This window comes from Cinclus cinclus, chromosome 9 (assembly GCF_963662255.1).
Source record: "Cinclus cinclus chromosome 9, bCinCin1.1, whole genome shotgun sequence".
In the NCBI taxonomy this organism is placed as follows: domain Eukaryota; kingdom Metazoa; phylum Chordata; class Aves; order Passeriformes; family Cinclidae; genus Cinclus; species Cinclus cinclus.
The window spans coordinates 17,273,516-17,293,926 of record NC_085054.1 but is presented as its reverse complement, the minus strand read 5'-3'; the positions used below and the strand labels follow the sequence as shown (position 1 = coordinate 17,293,926).

Below are 20,411 nucleotides of genomic sequence, written 5' to 3'. Positions count from 1 at the left end.
ACAGGATTCAAAGTGGTGTTAAAAACTGATCTAGCTGTACCCTCAAGCTGCAAAAATACTTGGTAAGTATTCCTGAAGCACAGCATCTGGAAAAAACACCCAGAAACAGCATGCAGAGAAACAAGAAAATTCTTTTCCTTTCTAGTCCTAGAAGACAACAATACTAATCAATAAGTAGTTCCTGAAGTAAGCTGCACTCGCACCTTCACTGCTTTGGCTTTTCAAACATGCAGATCTCTAGTCTAAAATGCATGTATTTAAATCGTGTAGGAAATGAAACAATCAGTGTCAAATGGGACCTCTGCTGTATTCTGCTAATGCTACAATCTGTTTGGCAGGTAATTTGCACTTTCCTGGTTGCAATGAGCAGCAGCTCAAACGCAGTCTATGTAGCTGGGTCAGTGATGGACTAGATTTTCATGCTTTCCAGGTACTGTAGTAGGGTGTGCAAGGATTATTAAAGGGGTTAAGGCCAAAAAGGAGAGTATGTGTTGGTAAAATGAAGGAAAACCAGAGGGAATAATCACATAGAAGAAAATGTCCTTGCCTATACGGGACAGTGACCACCATGGAGAGCCCGTGCAGGGCATGGCCACGAGGTGGCCCTGCGAGTTCTCATCCCTGCGATGTTCATTATTCCACAGCCATCAGGGCCCATCTCACACCCCACAGCTCTGCGACACCTTCCAGCAGCACCAGAGCCGGCTCACGGTAAGGAACAATTAACCCAGCACGAGCAGAACACAACTGTTTTCTCTTCCTCAGTTCAGAACCAGCTCCAGTGTGACATTTTGCTTCTCCCGAGGGAGAAGATCAAATGTGCATGTGGTTTTTCATCCTGGTTCAGGCTGCAGTTCCAGTCAGATTGTGAAAAATGTGGAAGTCTCTTCCTGGATCCTGGCAAACCAGCCGGCTGTCTGACTCCTGTTCTGCATGAGTTTGATCCCAAGCAAGTCTTTTGGAAGGATCCCTTGGAGATATGTTAAAAGATTTGAGTTTTTACAAGGTGAGGGTTTCAGAGACTCCTTCTTCTAAAGTTCAGTGGTGAGCAAACATTTTGTTCTTATTGTAGCATCCTCGGTAACTGGGCTAAGAAGGGGGATAAAAATAAGACTCTGTAAATAAACTCCTCCAAATAGGTCTGGCATGATGCATTACAAGAGAAAAGTATTGCTTCAAAGAGCATTCATGGTTGTTCCCCTTGTAACTTAATGAGACTGACTGACAAACCTTTCTACTGAACGACTGCAGAAGAATGAAGGAAATGAAATTTAACCGATGCAGCAGTAGCAGCACTGCCATTCTTTAAAAATGGTCACTGCAAGGCCTGATCGTCACTGCCATCATTCTGCCTCATCAGCACAGCAGAACGGAATAGCAAGGGAAAAGGCTTCTACCCATTTAGTTTTCTGACACCCTTATAGCTTGGAAATATCTGGGGGGCATCGCTCTCCACACCCATGAATCTTCTGGCAGAGATCTCTGTAAATTTCTGTGAACACATCTCTCAGAAATTTTTTCTGTACCATAACTTTAGTCTAGCATTAGAACATAAGGAAAGAAACTGAAGTGTAATTATAATATACACACATCAGTTTATTTGTAGTATTTCAAACGCTATAAACTGATACAGAGTTCAAGTTTATTAGCACAGCCAACAAGGCACTGTGTCTAAATGGCCACTGTAACTATGTCGGTGGAAGCAATAAAGAGTGCCTACACACACTTGTGGAGGGAGCTGAGGAGACCTCACCTCGCAAGGACTTCGGGTGTCTGCTGGCATGGTGTCAGTGCAGCTGAGGACATCAGGGTCTCCGTGCTGCCTTTCACTGCCTTCAAAGATAAGGCAACATTATTTCCCAAAGGCCCGTTGGAAATCAGTCCCGTCTGAATGGGGAAAAATGAAACAAGAAACTCAAACGCCAGCCAGGACAAAACAAGCCAGCTTTTCAAAATTATTAACTTATAAATGGTAAAAACAGGATTCATTAAACTCCAGCCTGGACTTTACTAAATACAAATTCCTTAAGAAATTGTATGGACTTTACCTGAAGTACAATACAGTACTTCAATAAAAATTTAACTATTAACAGGCCATGTTGTCTGATTTACTCCAACTGAATTAGTTTGCTTTATTTTTGGTCTGGTACATTACTTTGTAGACCTTCACACTATTAAAAACTATAGTATTTTATTATTTAACTTGAACTCCCATTATGTAATCATTACAAAAGCTTTTGTTTAGTTCTTTGTTAGGAAATGGTCAAATAACTCACTGGCACTATCCACCTCGGTGCTACAATGGGATGGGAAGACACCTAGAAATAGCAAACAAAAGCTCAATTAAGAAGTTGAAAGTGGCTGAGAACACTGTCAAAATATCATTGCCTCCCAAAACAACACCTCCCCTAAAACAATCTCAGATATGCACCCCTCATTAGCCTTTGAATCATGCTAGTGATTAGGTGGAGATCTGACACCCACTGAGCACAGAGCCAGAGGCTCACTGGGAGCAGCCTCCACTTAGTGCTCCCTTCCAAAGGAAATAATCCATCATTTTTAGTGCTTTGTGGACAACCTTAATCCAGAGCACAATACTGTGAAGAGTTTAAACATCCTCCTTCTTCCCCCTTTCTCTTGGTGCATACAATAACTCTATTTTGCTAGCATAATTATAAAATATTTCTTTTTATCTATATAAAAGGCTTGATTTGTATTACAAGCTTACTTCTCAAGTATTTTATATATATACACTCACACACACACACACACACATACAGACACTACACATGTACATAGATCTTCCCATATAATTTCTGAATTATGTATTAATGAACCTTGATGTATACCCGAAAGTGTGAGAAGCAGGCTGGCACTTGCAGGTCTACTAAAACAGAGATTCCTGTGGCACACATAGCTCTCCACCCTTTGGGTTCCTTCATTTCCCCTGCGAAGCTGTAAAGTCTACACCCCTACACCAGCCACCCTGCAGGTGGGGGCCATATGAGCACTGATCCCTGTCCATCACAGATCCAAGCCTGGCAGACAGACACTAAAGCCAGAGAAGAGTTTATGAGTAAAAATCACTGTTATGTGCAAAGGAAGAAGTTTGGGTTTGAAATACATTTACCCGAGGTGTGGCTTCTGTAAAGTCAATTAGATTCTCTGTCAGTGATGTTAAGGAAACGTCCTGGTCATCTGGAGTGCTCTAGGGAATAAATCAGTTTTGAATTGAATTCCCAGTAGTAACCACATAGGTCTACTGAATACTCTAGTGCCTTCCTGAATAATAGACCAGTATCTTTAACAGGTCTTTAACCAATCTTTTTATCAGGCCTATTTTTTCAAGTCTTTCAATTTGATCTTTTAAATAGCCTTTTAATTTCCCTTATTCTCATTAATGTACAACATCATTGCCCTGTAAGCAAGCAGTGAAGCTGTCCCTTGGCCTCTGCGAAGGTGGGGTACTGTGCCATTTGAAAGGTCAGCAAGGTCTGGAGTGGGATGTTTGAACTCGGTGAAATTTGTGATTATTCAGTGAGATCAACTATGTAACACTGATTTAGAGGCCCAACAGCTACAGGGCAGGGTGCTTTGGTCATCCAGAACAACCTGTCAGTCTGCTCAAGTAAAGGCGGCACAGGTCTAGTGCTATTGGACTCTGCTTTTCTTTTGGAGAGGGACAAAAGAAAGTTTAATCAGCGAATTTGTGCTCCTCATGGAGTCCAGTTAAACATTACCTTAAGGTAACTAGAATATAACAAATTAATATCTAAATTTAAACTTTTCCTTCTGGGGTTCTTTTGATGGGAGCTGCCTATGTCAGAATTTCATCCCTACAGTCTCCTTACTGGAGCATAAAATCGATGGGATGTCAGGGAATCCCCAACAGTGTGAGAAAAACAACCAGTTTAAAAAAATAAAGAGTTACGCCAAGAACCGGAAAGGACATGCAGAAATAGCCTTTGGAAAGATCTGTGCAGTGTTCCTGCTTGCTTCAGAAAACACTCTCTGGCATTCCCCAGCGCCTGGCGTTCACAGAGTTATGAGAGGCATGCAGCAAGGTCTGCTGGGCTTGCCTGGAGCCATGGGAGCTCAGAATGTGACACAGAAACCTTCCAGGCTGGCAGGTGATGATACCTTTGAAACAGCAGCCTCAGTTTGAGCCAGATTAGCTGGAATTAGCAGGTCCTCGTGGTTAGAGTCAGCATTGTCCTCATTCAAAGTCTTACTGAAAGGAAAACATTCTCATTAGCACCCTGCCTGGACAGCATGGGAACAGGGCTGCTTCCCTGGTAACTCAAAACCTTGACACCAGTTCCACAGAGGCAGACAAAAGACTGATGTTCGTATGTTAATGTAAATGCCTTCCAACTACCTCCACAGATTACTGCTCTCTCACATAGTTCCAGCCACAGCTGTGTACAGTACCCAACAGTACCGATGTCTTCTATCTCAAAGGAGTTGCTTCAGCCCTTGTCTAATTTACCTGAAGCCTTTCCTGTCATCCAATTATCTTCCTCTTTAGAGCAAGGGGCAGCAGGATGTCAGGAATCCCAGTCCTTCCAGAAGATGAGAGAGACTCACCTACTGCTTGCAAGGATACTCACCCTGAGGCTGGCCTACTGATTAACTGCTGCAACAGTAATTAAAAACGCATCTGTAAACCTGCTTAGTTGGATGTAGCCCGAATGCTCAGCAACTGTTCCTCATCTTTTCAGACCTTTTCATCATAATCTCCACATGGTGCCCTTACCCCAAAAACATGTTTCTCCAGAATCACTTACGGAACAAAGGTGTTTGAAGCAGGGATTGCTCTCAGCAGCTCTCTTGGATCTTGAAATACTGGTCTGGTTGCTGGGGGACTGCTCTGTGATTTGCCTGACAGGACAATGTTTCTGGCACAAACCAACAAAAAAAAAAGCAAAGAGAGAACAGGTACAAACTTCCATGGAAAGCTCTTTATGTATCACTTGTAACAACAGAGGTTTGGGACCGCTAATGTACACTTCATTTGTACATTTTATTTACACTATCACCCTCTGCTCTTTGAGGTCTGCCACATGTATATATCCACAAATGGTCATGAACTTAGGCATTGTAACATTTTAAACTTTTTTCAACACCTACAATCTCACTGGACCCTGCAATCATTTAATATTTAGTAATTCTCAGGAAATTGTCACTGTCAGGGGTTTGTAAATAATTTTTTTCTCCACTAAAAAACACCCACTGTGAACAGACCCATCCCCCCTCCCCATACTGAATCTGTTCACGTTTCAGAAATAAGCAGTGATTGAAACTGCTGTTGTAACAATGGTCAGCAAATATGGGAGAATAAAGAGCATCTGTCTTATCTTGTATATAATAAGACTTAGAAGTTATAACCCTGATTTTCATCTCAAAACCATTCCATATTCACGAGGTTAAGGTACCCTATGCAAGGTAAAATGCAACGATGACTAAGCCACCGGCAGACCACACTAAACTGCAGGTTCTTAGTTCTGTAGTGGGGTAACTACACCACATGTTTCTTACAAATCTATTCACTACCTGCCAGCAGCCTCCTGAATATTGGAATTCTTTACGCCTGTCATGCTGTCATCTTTTCCAACCTGAGAGGAAGAAATGAACAGAGACATACATTTCTGATACCTGTTTCTATCTTTTGTCAGTTCTGAGATTTACAGTACAGCTGAGTGTCTCTATCCTAGCACAAAAAACATGCTTTTCACCTACAGCCCAGGGACTTAGAACATCAGTTCCATGTGACAACATCAGTGCAGAAATAAAAATAATTCACCAACAAGCCAAATAAAATACTGTTATTTGCTAAGGAATTACCACAACATGCAAGAAGCCCAGTCTTAATGACAGAAAAACTGCTTGATTAGAAGGCAAGCTTTGGAGGCTCCCTGTCTCAATCACCTCTCAAACCAGGGCTTGCACAGGATCTTGTCTTGTTACCTGTTGAGAATCATCAAGGACAGAAATTCCTCCTTGGGTCCCCATTCCAGTACAGAACCATTATCACTGTGAAGAAAGGCTGAACAGCCCTCTGACTTTGCCTTGGACAAGGCTCTGGGAACACCCTTATCTGGGAACACCTTCTCCAACATTAGGCACTTGAAGAGAATAAAACATTTGAGAGCGTCACAGCTCTGTTCAGTCAAGTATTTACCTTGTGCCCTGCTTCTGCCTGGGCCTTCAGAATATTGCTTTTGAGATCTGCTGGAAGCCACTTTGCTGGTACGATTGGGCTCTCGATTGCGTTGTTAAGACATTTATCTGTCAACTTCACCACTTCATCCTAGACATGAAAACATCTTTATCAGAAGCAGTTTCCACATGGACAAGTCTGGGCTGAAGTTTATCAACATCTCTAAATAACAACAAGGCTCTGAAGCCAGAGGAGAGTCAGCAGATTTATACTGAAATGAAAAAGCAATTTTTTCTATTATTTTGGAATTGCTGTGATGTCACAGCAATACATAAACTAAAAAAAAAAGCACAATGCTTAAATGTGGATATGCAAACTGCTGTGCTAAAAATACAGTGTGCAAGAAATTACATGCATCCTAAAACTGGAACCTAGTTTACTGATGGGAGATCAATACAACAGCCATTATATCATATCAGTTTAGCCTCAGTAAAAGTTGATAATTTACTCTCAAATGCAAGCTTGGAAGAATTATAATTTAAAATCCACTTAAAAGTTAGACCAAGAGTTTAATTAATGTGCTACTAACTACTTCTCCCACCACTGATTGTATCAGAACAAACTGGCAGTCAGATACATAATGAAGAGAAGTAAGAATGAGAAACCTTTCACTACAGTGTATTTCATTATGAGAATTGCATTTCTTAATTATAAAATGTTAATTAAGCATTCAATCTACTAACTGCTATTTGATTAGTGGCATAAGTTAATTAGCTGAGTGAAAACTAAACCGTGTGACCTTCCTTCTGAGGGTACGACTCAGCAGGGGGAGACAGAGTCCTGCCTTCCTCACCATATGCCAGCGTTCAGGGCAGGCTCTTCCCAGGAGGGAAGTGCTGCAGGACTGCCTGGAGCAGGGACAATCCTGCTGCACTCCTACTGCACCAACTGCAGCATGCCCAGGAGGAATGAAGCCCATTGCAGAGAGAGAGCAGAGCAGAGGAGTAAAAAAGAGGTGAACACCTGTCCCCCCACAGCTCTCCATCTGCTTTCAGCTTTCTACATTCCCTGGATACACTGGTGAGAACTTGTGGTTATTTGGTCTTTAGAGAGGAGAAAAACATTTCCTTTTGTTTGTCTCCCTCTAAATCACCTTTTGGGATATCCAAATAGGATCTTAGAAGACTATCTAAAGGAGAATCCGTTTTCAAGTTCTGACCCAGTCAGCAATGAGCTGCACAAAATATCCAAGGGTCACTGTCAATATAAAAAGCTATGAGTACCAACAGTACTTTTAAGTACTTTTATTTTAGAGAAGCTGCTGGAATCGTCAAAAGGAGTAATTAGAACTGAATTATTATTATTTGTACAGCTGCAGCACCCAACTGTGATAATCTTTATGTGTCTTTACATTGGACCTCACTGAAGCAGATGCCAGTGTGACAGTACCTGCACAGCATTTTGAATGCATTATTCCACTAATACACTAATAAAATCTGATAATTTTAACTGAGCACATCAGTACACTAGTGCTTGAAGCACCATTTTATTGTTTAACTTCCTCTCAGCTCCCTCCCCCTGAACAACCAATTTAATTAGGTCACTCTAGTCTATTAACGATTAGACTCCCTACTTTTGAAAAGCTTAGTACTATTATGGAGTATTTTAATTTAATAGAGCATAAATTTCATACCTCCAAGGAAATATTTCCCTCAATATTAATGACCAGTTTTTTTCCAACCCTATTTAGCACTCTAAAAAAGCATAGGTGTTTTTACAGTTTGGTTTTTTTTTAATGAAAAAGGAATGTAGCTAGAGGGAAAAGCATGTGGCACCTGCTAACACCTCAAGATGTCTAATTGAGAAGACATTTCAGTTCACACAAAATGGTAAAACTGCTGGGATTTGTCATTATTCTAGCTCATTAGGAATGTTTGTTGTTTCCATGGACTAGACAAACTATACTTGTACTGTGTTCTTCAATCAAAACATGGAGCTAGGCAATGCTAAAAGGCAAGGAAAGATAAAAGATAGTAACGAGGCATGTGATTCCAATCCTTTGTGCTTTTGAGTTGTGTTCCTGATGACACTAAAAATCACTCTGTGCAGGAAGATGGAGCCTAATACAGGCACATTTTGGAGCAACATCCATATATTTACAGATCACAACAAATTCAGAAAAAATAAACCCACATGTCCCTGCATTTCTGATCTGGGAGCAGACTTTGAACACAGGCAAACAGGGTGAACCTTTATTGTTCATTTCCCTTCAGAAGCTGAGGAAAGCAGAGTGTTGGTGTATTTAAAGCTATTTGCTCTCTTTGTCAGATCTGGTCACTGCACTAGTGAAAGCTGGGAACAAAGTCGCATTCTTCCATCCCAACAGATTTTGGCAGTGAGTAGCAGAGAAGAATGAAGCCATTCATTCCCTGGCTTCCTCTTGTTCTCTAGAAGAACAGGGGTAGCTAGATAAATATTTCCCTATCAAAGAAATCAATCAGGATTGATTAATTGCAAGTATAGAATTACATAAAGATGACTCTCAGGCTATCTCTGTCCCTGATGGAAAACAGTTAAAATATTTTTAATTAACAAAGCTGAAGGGAGTTGATATATAACAGCGTCATGAAGTTCAACATGCAGCTCTGCCTTTGGAAGTAGAAAGATAACACTTTCCCCCAGTGCATTTTACCAAACCTCTAACGTAATGTAACAGTTTCTATATGTGCTGAAATTTGTAACACATTCAGAGAGAATGCTGCAATACTGCATTCCCTCTGAAATCATAGCAATCTCCAGGACCTAAACTTATTGCAAGGTTTTAGTGGATATATTGCAGTCCCATGAAATTCTGCCAGAAGAGGATACCACAAACACTTCTTTCACTAATAGATTAAGAAGAAAATTAAGTACAGGAGAAGAGTCCATAGGTATATATTATAACAAGCACAAGAAATAAAGACTTCTATGTTTTCTAAAGCAGCCTTCAAAGGCAGGAAATAAGGTATTTTTAATAGTGACATTTAGGTCACTCTATTCAGGACTGCTTTCCAAACCATTAACCTTCCTCTCTGAAGGGTGTGCTCATTTGGTGCTGTAACCTACATGTCTTTGCAATCTGAAGCATTGGGAATTTCAAGCATGCAGAGAGTCTCTAATCTTTTTCTATCTTTTTTAAACAAACACTCTCAAGTAACTTCTTGGTAAGCTACATCATAGGCAGAAGTTTTATTCTATCTCTTCTACCCTAAAAACACCTTCAATGATCTACTCTTATATTTTCCTATTATCATCTGCAGTTCCTTATTGAAAAATGAACTGTGTTTTACCCACCTTTTGGCATACTATTGATCCATAATTCTCTGTTATGCAAATGTTCTCTGATCAGGTTACTGTTCCCCCAGTATCTAGAACCCCTAAAGTTACTCGGCACCTCATGTGACAGCAGCTGCATGAATCTGACTGCTCTGTATTGGCAGCTGTTTGTTAGATTAGCTCATTACAGGAATCTTAGCTTGCTTATTATACATCAGCCATGATTTAAAACCCACTGAAACAGTTTCAGTCCATTCTCTCCAATGAACCAATTAAATGTTTTTCCCCCTCTCTGTCTAAACTAAAGTGGAGCTCTACAGGCTAAAATATTCTTAAATAAAGTCTGTTCATTTGCTTTAGTTTATGCAGAAGCAGTGTTTCAGCATAACAGAACCTACAGTCAACTGACTAATCTTCTTAGAGACCTGATAATCTTTGCAATGCACTCACCAAGCAGAGAGGTGCAGCAGGCAGCCTTGACAACAGGCTTTAAAGGGGACATGAACCAAGCAGCCTGCAGCACCACCCACAGCAGCAGCCTTCTCTCACATGGAGGTGGAAAACAAACACTTAGGAGTAGGCTTAGCTCAAACACACCCTGCTGAACACCTCTCCTGGCACCTGGTTCCTGTTACTATCGAGAGAGCAAGAAAAATCATAGCTGCTTCATTCAGAATTAGATAAATCTTTGGGCCTCCCTGCAAGGGATGGTAGCCTAAACAGAAACAACACTGCCAGGTGTTTCACTCTCTGCTTGCCCAAAACTCAAAAATCCACCAAAGTTTTTGCATCAGAGAAAGCAGAGTAATAGAAAATTAAATTTCATTTTCTAAAGCTTGTTAAAAAACCCCAGAAAAATATCCTCTCTGGGGGTAGTTGTTTGATAACCAGTGAATCTATGATAGTTCATCGCTGTTACAACGGAGGATCCTGGCCTCTCCATCCCTTCTAGCAACCCTACTTATTTTCACTATGGCCCTGGCAATTTTTTGACCCCTTCCCTGAACCTATTTAACTCACTATTTACCAACCTAAAGAACAAACGAAAAACCTCAAGAAACCCAACAACAACAACAAAAAAAATCTCAACAAAAATTCAAAACAAAGGCAGAGGAAAAAAAAATTTGTTTGCCAGTTTGTAGATACATTTGTTCACTGAAACCTGCAATGATTCCTGATGGTGAGAGAGAGGAGAGGGAAGCTGGGGAAGAAAGAATGAAGAGGAAGGAGAGAGAGGAGAGCCCTTGCCCCTGTTCAGGGGACTTAGACTTGTACTTTGGCTCAGCTGCCCATGAAGTACAGCCTGACTTGCTCAGAGGGGTTTGAGAGCAGTAAATCAAACCACATCACTCCTTTGTGTAAACACAGAGCCAACACCTACATCAGAGAGCAGGTACAAACTGGTTACTTAACAGGAGGGACGGATCATCAGCAAACTGGACTCAAAACAAATGTCAGAACAACTTCCTTGGAACTGAAAAATGCCAGGAAAGAAGCCCAGCCCTTCCAAAAGAGAGGGTGAACTACCAAACACCATACAGGTAGTAACCCACAGATAAAGACAACTGAGAAACATTTTAAGCATTTGTGCCTTTTACTCCCACTGATTTTAGAAAACCTCACCAGGCTGCAGTCTGCGTATATGCACCTCTGCCCCTATCTTTATCTCACTGCCCTGTCACATACAGGTTTATGTATCATAAAGCATTTGTATTTTCCTTACTATCCCCCAGTATGACTCACTCAGTCTTAGAAGGCATGCAAACAGACCAAGGCAAGTGGAAGACTTGTCAGAATGACCTGAACAAAATTCAGGATGGTAGCAGGGGAATAAAGGCCAATTACCTGTATGTTTAGGTTTACGTTAGGATGCTCAGTCAGCATGGGGCTGCTGCACTCTGTCTCCAGCTGTTTCAGTTTTAGGAATGTGTCTTCAAATGCTGAAAAAGACAAAAAAAGATATCATCTTCCTAATGCTAGTGTGTAGTTATTTGACTTGTAACTTGCATTATTCCTGAATACTAATTACATCATTTTAAAGTTGTGCAAAAAAGCATAGGGATGGGGGAATCTACTTGCTCAAGCTTTGGTGCAAATTTCAAGCCTGCAGACTGTGTGCACCAAATCACAACACTGCACTCCTGGGAGCTCATTTACCCAGCCACCCTCATGGTGAGAGGGTAAACACATAGTTAATTGCTTAGATGGTTGCAATTTACTGTATTTGTGCACAAAGTTACATCCAATGAAGAACTTTGTATCTCCCATCTTTATTGTTCCAGTAATGGGTAAAATTGTTCTTATGCATATAATCTAAGGGAGCTTCCTAAAACAGCTCCAGATTTTTTTTTAAGGAAACAATCCTGTATCAACCTAATTATTTAATCTTGATTTCACACATTATAATAGGGAAAAATCTGTCAGTTTGCTTACTATCAGAGTCTGCTTTTTCTGCAGCAGTTTCCTTCATGCCAGGAGGAGGGCAACTAACAGTCTCTTCTGAATCTCCTGTTGCCAAGCCAACAACTGGACGACTCACAGCATCATCCACACAAGTTTCTGGCAACTCTGTGCTGTCTAGCAAATCAACAAGAGGTATGCTGCAAAGGCAGAAAGATGGGCAGAGAGATGCACAATCATGTTACCACTCTTCCTGTAACAAAAAAAAATAGCTTTAACACGTGCAATCTCTTTATTCAGGCTGTCTTCTGCTGACCAGTCACAATCTAAAAGAACTAGTAACTAACAGGTTCAAGTAACTAACAGACACTGGCTTTCAGTGAGCTTCAGAAACATGAAAAAGAAAACATTTCAAGTCTGTATAAGTGACTTCATAACAGAACAGGTCCATGTTGTCTGCTGTGCCATCACAGAGCAGTGGAAAAAGTGAAGAGAGGAGGAGGAGGAGGAGGGAAGTTTTCATCCATTAAATACTCTTTTTGGAACAAACATTTGAAGTTTTTCTAACAAACTCAAGGTACCCTTTAGGATTTTTACAAGAGAAAAAGATAAGTTAGGGGGAGGGAAATTAGTATCACAAAAAGCTGTTTGTGCAGCACTTCACCCAACACTGGTAAGCAGAACAAAGGGCAGAAGGGTGCACTGCACAGGACTGCACTGACACTTATGGTCAGGCATACCTAGAACCAGTTTTGGTTTTGTTAACTTAGGCAGAGCCATGAATGAAACCTTAGAAGTCACAGAGTTTTAAGGGAACCACAGCATGTACTCTGTACCCTGTCAGGACCATTTGTTTCACCTCCTTTGGTTTCTGATGGAAATGTCTCCTTTTAATTTTGCACTATGAGCTGTATTTTCAATGAACAAGCAAACACAATTATAAAAACAAAAATGATATGATGCTTGTCTTGTGCAAGCAATGAGGAATCACAAACATTTCTCTAAAGCTCGGGAACAGCTAAAGCTATCCTAACAGCAAACAAACAGAAACCACTGCTACACAATGCAATGGTCAGTCAGACAGCCCATGCACACATCTGCAACTTTACTGCTGCCCAGTTCAGTCAACAGTCACGCTCACAGTTTGGCTACAATAATGATTTAAGAAGAAAAATCTATCAATCCCTTTTGCAAGTCCCATCCCAAATATGAGAATAATGATATCAACCCACAACACACCACAAGAGAACAGAACCTACCCTTAAGCTCAGACAAGAAAAGTTTTCTACTTGTCACTTTAGACCAGCGTCTCCCTTACTGCTACCAGGTTAGTGCCTCATGCCTCTCTCCAGCCCCTGGAACCTGGAAGCAATGCCCTATTGTAACTATAGAGACCCCAGGAAAAATCTCCTTCCCCTCCAGCTCAAGCACACAAAGAATCCTTTCAATGCTAAATATATACCTCTGAAACAGATTACAGGATATCACTGTTCTAGTGCTAATAATGTACGAATCATTGTAAGACAATTAATTGCTGTGAGGCAAATTGAGGCCACTGGCTTGATTCTCTTAGAGCAGTGGAATAAGAACCTACTAGCAAAGCAAGTAATAGGACAATTTTCAACCCCCTGTGCAGCCTCTCTCTGCACCACTAACGGGAATAGGCAAACAGCACTGTCTTGCAGAGAGGGAATGATGGATACAGAGATTTAATTGTTAGAGCTAATAGACAGGAAGAGATGCTCTTCCAATTAAGGCAACAAGGATAGTAAGACTGATTCCCACACCTTACTTTGCTGAAACAGGTGTCAAAATGTTTTATAATCTTCATATTTTCTTCGTAAAATCCTACAATTTTCTTCCTATTTTCTGACAGTTTTCTGTAGATAGTCTCCAATATTTAATATGACAATTTTAAGAAGTTCAGATTTTTACCTACAGTATGGAGCTGCTGACACCATAACATTTTGAAGGAACATGGAACAAGCTGTACTAGTAACACTTCTTCTGCTTGAATGTCCCAATGCTTTTCTTAGTATTTTAAGAGAAAATGCATGAAAAATGAAAATTTTCTTCCTTAATTGCTAGGATAACTACACTAGACTTTTTCTCCTCATGACTACTACAGTAACATTTACTTGTCTTGACAGACAAGAGAATTGATTCAAAAACTTCCCTACTACAGATAAGGGCAGTCTTGGTATCTGGCAACATACTCAAACAACACAGTGCCTAGTGTGCTCCAAAAGCTGTGCACTACCCAAAAGCTGTGTACTACTTACACTGAGATGGTCAAAGTTAGTAAAAACCTTATTGCCATTTGTGCCCTGGGATGGAGACCTGACTGAGGTAGCAGAGACAACCAGGGTGAATCCCTGCTGCTTCACCCCACATCAGGACAGGGCCTCAGGGAAATGAAAATAATTTTAGATAAAGTCAAGATTCAAGTAGGAATTGACCCCATCTTGCCTTCAGACCCATTGAAACACCTCCTGAGCCACATGAAATAGGCAGTCAATAAGAGGAAGGTAAGACTTGGGAGACCCTCAGCCACTGGAATTTGCAGGCATGAGTTCTTCGAAGAGCATCAAAACCTTTGAAGCCTCCCAGACTCTTCACCCTCTCCAGAGCACCAGCAGGAAGACTTCAAGGCAGGCTTTATAAATGGCTAAACTATGGAAGCAAAAAGCACAAAAAACTTGAATCACTGCACAGGATTTCTGACACCTCTTATAAAATACTGATTAACTGGCACACCAACTGCAAGGGAAATTGTCTAAAGCTTCCTGGGAAAAGTAGGGCTTCTACCAGAGTCAGCTCCCAGTACTCAGGAATTGAACAGGCATTAGTCTTCCACATACCTGCATTTACCCACATACAAAGGGATTTTGAACTTTGTATAGGAATAAGCACTCGGCTTTATGTCTTCAAATCAACTTCTACCATCGTATTTTAAGAAATACTCTCTGGGGAATGCTGATAAGATACCAGGAGTTCAAGCCATACAAATAATTATGGATATAAGAATTTGTGGGTTGTGGTGCATGTAAAGGTTTGCCAACCCATTAATAAGTCATTACATACTCAGGGAGTTCACAGTTAATGGGGTAGCTCCTGCATTACCTCTTCTTTTTGCCTGACTCATATACTGGCATAAAGATGTACCACACAGCATCCAATGTACAACATGACTGAGAAAGCTGTCAGTTACAAGTGGTGTGGGTTTTAACTTTCTAGTTGAAAAGCAGAGCAATACTTTATGCTAGTTTGTGAAATACAATCTTCAAAATACAGCAACTAAGTCCTACAAAAGAGGTTGTCCTCCTGGAAACAGTCTGATTTCCAATAGCATGAAGTACAATGCAAGCTCATTTATTTTTTCACACTGGTAGTGACACAGAATAGTCTTTCACATGGGCTCTGCAAGGCAGGACAATAGCATTAAATTATTTGTTAATTTTCTTAGCTTTGGGGCAACTGATATTGTACCTGAAGGTAAGAAGAGTAGCGAATTTTCAAATTGCCTAAACAAAAATGTACAATATATTAAAAAAAAAAAAAAAGCTGTTCCTTTTTCCAAGTGAGGAAAGCAAATGGAAACAGCTCACACACATTCACTTTTTAATCAAGTAAGTCTCATATTCCAAGAATTCTGCAGTCTCACATTTGTTTGAAGATAATTGCAAATACTGACATAGCATAATACATACAAGTCAACAACTACAGGAGGAAAGAAAACATGCTTAGGAAAATGTGCTGGCTGCAGAAGCTTTGGGCATATTAAGCAAAGATCTGTCACCACAGGAAAACATCCATGTCCTTCCTCATTGCAATTCATAGAGGACATCACGTGTCCTTGTAAAAATGCACCTTGGTGGTGTTAGTAACCAGTGTGACACAGTTTCTCTGTCTGCTATTGAGAGCTGCCACCCATTCAAATAGAGACTAGGATTAATAATTCTCCCCAAGTCATGAAACCTTACCAAAAAAACCACAGCACAGAGGAAAATGGACCAGGATGCATTCAAGAGTCAAATCCACATGGCAAAAGCATACAACACATATCATACTGAAACAAACCAATTCTAAAGGCAGATGGGTTTCAGGCTGCTTCCCCATCCTGAATCTGTCATGGAAAAAATCCACTACAAAAACCTGAGCCACAGCTTTGATCACCAAACTCTCTGTGAATTCCAGGGCAGTCCATGACCATCAGCAGGGTTGCCAGCCCTCTGTTCAGCACTGGTGAGATACCTGGAGTGCTGTGCCCAGCTCTGGGCTTCCCAGGACAAGAGACACATGGTTATATATATTGGAAGGAGTGCAGCAAAGGGCCACAAGGACAACAAAGGGTCTGGAACACCTGAGCTAGGAAGTGAGCCCGAGAGCTGGGACTCTTCTGCCCAGAGAGAGAAAGCTCAGGAGGATTGCACCAATGTCTACAAAAACCTGATAGAGGGAATAAGGACAACAAACTCTTCTCAAGGGAGTCCAGAGAAAGGACAAGAGGCAATGGGCACAAACTGAAATACAGAAAATTCCACTCTAAACCATAACACTAACCACAAGAAAAAAAACCTGACTTTTCTTCCTGTGAGGCTGGTGAAACAGTTCTCTGGAGGGTATGAAGTCTCCATCCTTGGAGATACTCAAAACCTGGCTGGCACGGTCCCAACAACTTGCTCTACTCAACCCTGCTCTTACCATGAGGGTGGACTGCCTGTCTCTAGGTGTCCTTCAGCCTCACCTGCTCTTTAATTCTGTGCTACACAGAAGCTTCTCTGCTACACAAAACTTCTCTGACACTCGAGGACTCACGACACTACTTGCAGTGGCCTGACCTCAACAGAAGTACACCTGAACTTAAGACTCTGCAATAAACAGTGATTTGCTATTGCAGCAGTGTTCTTGCATTTTAGATATAACACTATCCCAAATTCCTCCATTCAAATTAGTGGCTTCTTCTCCCTCAACTACACAGACATTATACAATATTGTAAAGTTAAACAAGTTATTTTCATTTGCATATTCTCATGCAACTTTATAAATAAGAAAGAAACAGGTTTGCTTCACTCCAGAAGTTTACAACATCCACCATTCAAAACATAAAACTAAAGAGAGCATAAGAGATCATTCCAATCAGCTTGGTAGGTGTCACAGATCTTTAGTTCACAGCTTGCTCATGGGTTTTTTTTAAGCAGAGTTATAAAATAGAGACTCATATTTCTTTAGCAAACTCTTTCCCCCCCATCAGATGTGGGGGTGAGGAGGCAAAAATATCTCAGGCAATATTAAGTTATGTCCTGGCTGACACATACTTGGTTCTTCAGGTCTGGATATCTGAAAACAGTGTTTTTTTAATTCTGGGCTCTGTGGCAATTGGAAACATAGTGAAATAATTTGGAAATCATTCAAACAACTCCTTTATCCTAAAAGCTAAATATAAATTAACTTAAAAAGCCCTCTGTTACAACTTTCCCTCCTTTTTTTAAACAGGAAGAGAATATTGCAATTTAAAAGCAACAAACTTCATAAAACACAAGAAAACATAGCGTGTTCAAGGGTAAAGGTTTGCTCCTCATGCTGTTAAAGGCCCCCAAGAATACCAGTGAGCCATGAAGCTAGAGTCTTAACCTCTGACTCGACAATTAACCTCGTGAATCATATGGCAGGGCTGGTGTTTGTCAGGAAATCTGAAAATATTTCTGTTTCTTTTCAACTGAACCAGAGAAGGAAAAAAAAAAAAAAAAAAAAGAAAAATTTATAAAAAGAAAAAAAATACTCTTTGCCTTTTTGACAGTTCTAATAAATTTATTCTTTAAAAATTGAAAATAATTCTATTTAATTTCCAAGCAATATTTCTCAGAAGAGGTCTTATTAAGAAGGTTAGTTTTCAGATCAACCATGCATCTCAGACACTTTTACATGACCATGGTTCAAAAGGAGGGGCAGTTACACCCTCTATTTCTCTTAGATTTTTGAAACCATATTATAACCCACTAGTTGTATACATAGTTTTATAACAAATGTGACTTCCTGCATGGCTCTCAAACCCAGCTAAAAAAAATGAATCTTGCGGTCATTAAGAAAAACTTTATCACAACTTAAAAAATATATCTATCTATATGCACACATAGATAGATATATACTGTTTTTAAAGTAAGAGTGACGTGCGGCTTCCGGTCTATACGTTGTTTTTCTTTAAAGACTCAATACCAAGAGCACAATCAGCAGAGCCTTTGCAATAAAAGCTTTTGCTCCTCTAGTCAGCTTCGGTCCGTTGTCCTCGTCCCAGAGGGAGCTCAGGAGGTCATCTCCCAGCCCCTGCCGGGAAGCAGTCCCGAGCTCCAGCAGGGCCCACGGGTCAGAGACTGGTCATGGTGGCTTGCACAGCGCAGGCAGCGCCGTGCAGCCCCGCGTTCCTGGCGTTGCGCTCGTGGACGAACGCGGGGCACTGTCCGTCCGTGGCGCGGCTCCTCGGCGGGGCCCACGCGGCTCCACCACGCTGACAGCGGCCGGCGGCGTCGGGGGGCCTGGAGCGGTGGGGAGCGGGAGGGGGAGCGTTAGTCAATGGGCACGGAGGAGGAAAAGGGTGGAAAAGCAAAGCAAAGGTGAGGACGGCAAGACTGACGCGAAAAGACAAGGAGAAGGGGCGTTCCTGGAAGGTGAATAGCGCAGGGAAGAGGCATGCAAGCACACGTGCGCGTGATGACGCTGCCAAATAAACCCCTTTCTGCACAGCATCGTGCATGCTTGCGCACAAGTCTGAATTGATCAAGCTCGCTCGTGTATATGTTGCTTACACTTCCCAGTTGCAAAGCACTTCGTATTTCAAAACGCTTCACAGGACTAAGCAAGAATCATGTGCATTTTGCAGATGGGAGAAAATAATGTGATGGAGGAACAGATCCCAAGTATACTGCACACTTTATTTGCAGAAGTTTAACTGGCAGCTCTAAACGTACACCTGAAGCAAACATCTATAAGCAATACCAGTTTTCAAAGTGACTGGAAAGAGCAGATTCCAAAGCAAATTAAAAAAAAAAGGGAGAAGAAAATAGGAACTCAGAAAAAAAATAGTGTTACTGTGCAGGAGCAAACAGTAGAGAAAACGAATCATCCACAATTTAGGTGACTAAGGGATTAATACTACTGAAGAAGTTGCCTGCAGCTATAACTTCCATTGACATAAAAATATAGCTGGAAAAGAACCATTTTACAAAAGGTCACAACACAGACTAAGGCCTCACTTTCTAACTTTCCATATGAAAGCATAATGTTTTTTAAATTTTAAATTTAGAATTCCTAAAATCAAAACCATAGAAGTAACATGCAGAGTACGGCCACTCTTTGCCACAGTTGGTATAAAGTCTTCCAAAAGCCAGAAAGAGGAGCAAGGGTGAACACTCATCACTTTAAGACAGTGTTTTGAAAAATATTATTATGCAGGAGCCCCTAGCTAGGAAACTGGAAGGCCTTAGGTACAAACATCTCCAAAGCAGCAGGGATAAGCAGTTAACTGAAAAAGGCCAAATTCTAAAATACTTCAAAAATGGACAATGATCTGTTAACTGTTGCCTGTGTAGCACTAGGGTCCTTCACTGGTATGTTTTAGGAGAGGCTGATAAAAGGCACAGTCACATATGAAAAAAGTGCTTGGAAAAAAGCACTTCATAAACTACTGATGTAAGGAAATCCCTGAAACAAAGCTATTCCTTAATTTAATGTAAAAGATTCGACTTAATGAGCCAAATCTAAACGAAGTGGAAGGATTGTTGCTGTTCATATAGAGGGGTCAGATGGCCTTCAGCTCAAATTCCACCTTCTCATGTTCCAGAACAGCCAAGCAGACAGCTGAGTTGGAAGATCACGTGTTAAAGGCAGGCAAGCAGAAAAGCATGCAGGATTCACAACTGTGGTAAATGATTAACACTCGGGGATAGTCCTTCTTTAGAAAAGAGACAGGATTTATACAAAGGTTATCCATGTGTAAATTCAGAATTTAGGCTTTTGTGAAATGCACTGAGGAAGTGACCCATGAATACCGAGGGCTCCAAACCCCAACAGTTGATTATTTTACCATTTCTCTCATGGACATGGTTAAAAGAAAGCTACATCCACTAGCAAAAATAAAACTTCCCTACTTATCCCACAGTAAGGAAGTAAATATTAAATCTGTCTGCTGTTCTAACTCGGCAAAAAAACCAGCTTCTTGGAGAAAGACTAAACTTAAAAAGACACTTATCATGTTTTAGGTTTTCCAGACTTGCAACTAATATTGCAGACCATTTTCATATCCTGCACACCAGTACAGCTTTCCTGTACTGACAATTTTACAGGAATGAAGCAAAGTTTAAAAAAACCCAAAAAACCCAAAAAAAAAACCCCACACCCACAATTACTAAAATCCCTCGTATCTGGCAAAAGTACTTTCTACAATCTGGCAAAATTGCTGTTGGCAGCTGCAGCATTGACATTTTAAATTAAAGGAAACATTGAAATTACGAAGGGATCTAAGTTGCAAGGTAGCCAACAC

The 20,411-nt window shown here is 40.8% G+C and overlaps 1 protein-coding gene across 1 annotated transcript in view; it reads right to left on the bottom strand.

Annotated features, from left to right (window-relative positions):
* Positions 1–1,031: 1,031 nt before the first annotated feature.
* EPB41L5 (erythrocyte membrane protein band 4.1 like 5) overlaps positions 1,032–20,411 on the bottom strand; it is a 49,695-nt gene continuing 30,315 nt past the window's right edge. The window contains exons 16-25 of the mRNA XM_062498197.1: positions 11,909–12,075; positions 11,321–11,415; positions 6,182–6,310; positions 5,554–5,615; positions 4,788–4,898; positions 4,141–4,231; positions 3,131–3,208; positions 2,277–2,318; positions 1,754–1,887; positions 1,032–1,089 (exon numbers count right to left, since the gene is read on the bottom strand). Of these exons, the coding sequence (XP_062354181.1) occupies positions 1,032–1,089; positions 1,754–1,887; positions 2,277–2,318; positions 3,131–3,208; positions 4,141–4,231; positions 4,788–4,898; positions 5,554–5,615; positions 6,182–6,310; positions 11,321–11,415; positions 11,909–12,075 (967 nt within the window). The remainder of the gene's footprint in view (positions 1,090–1,753; positions 1,888–2,276; positions 2,319–3,130; positions 3,209–4,140; positions 4,232–4,787; positions 4,899–5,553; positions 5,616–6,181; positions 6,311–11,320; positions 11,416–11,908; positions 12,076–20,411) is intronic.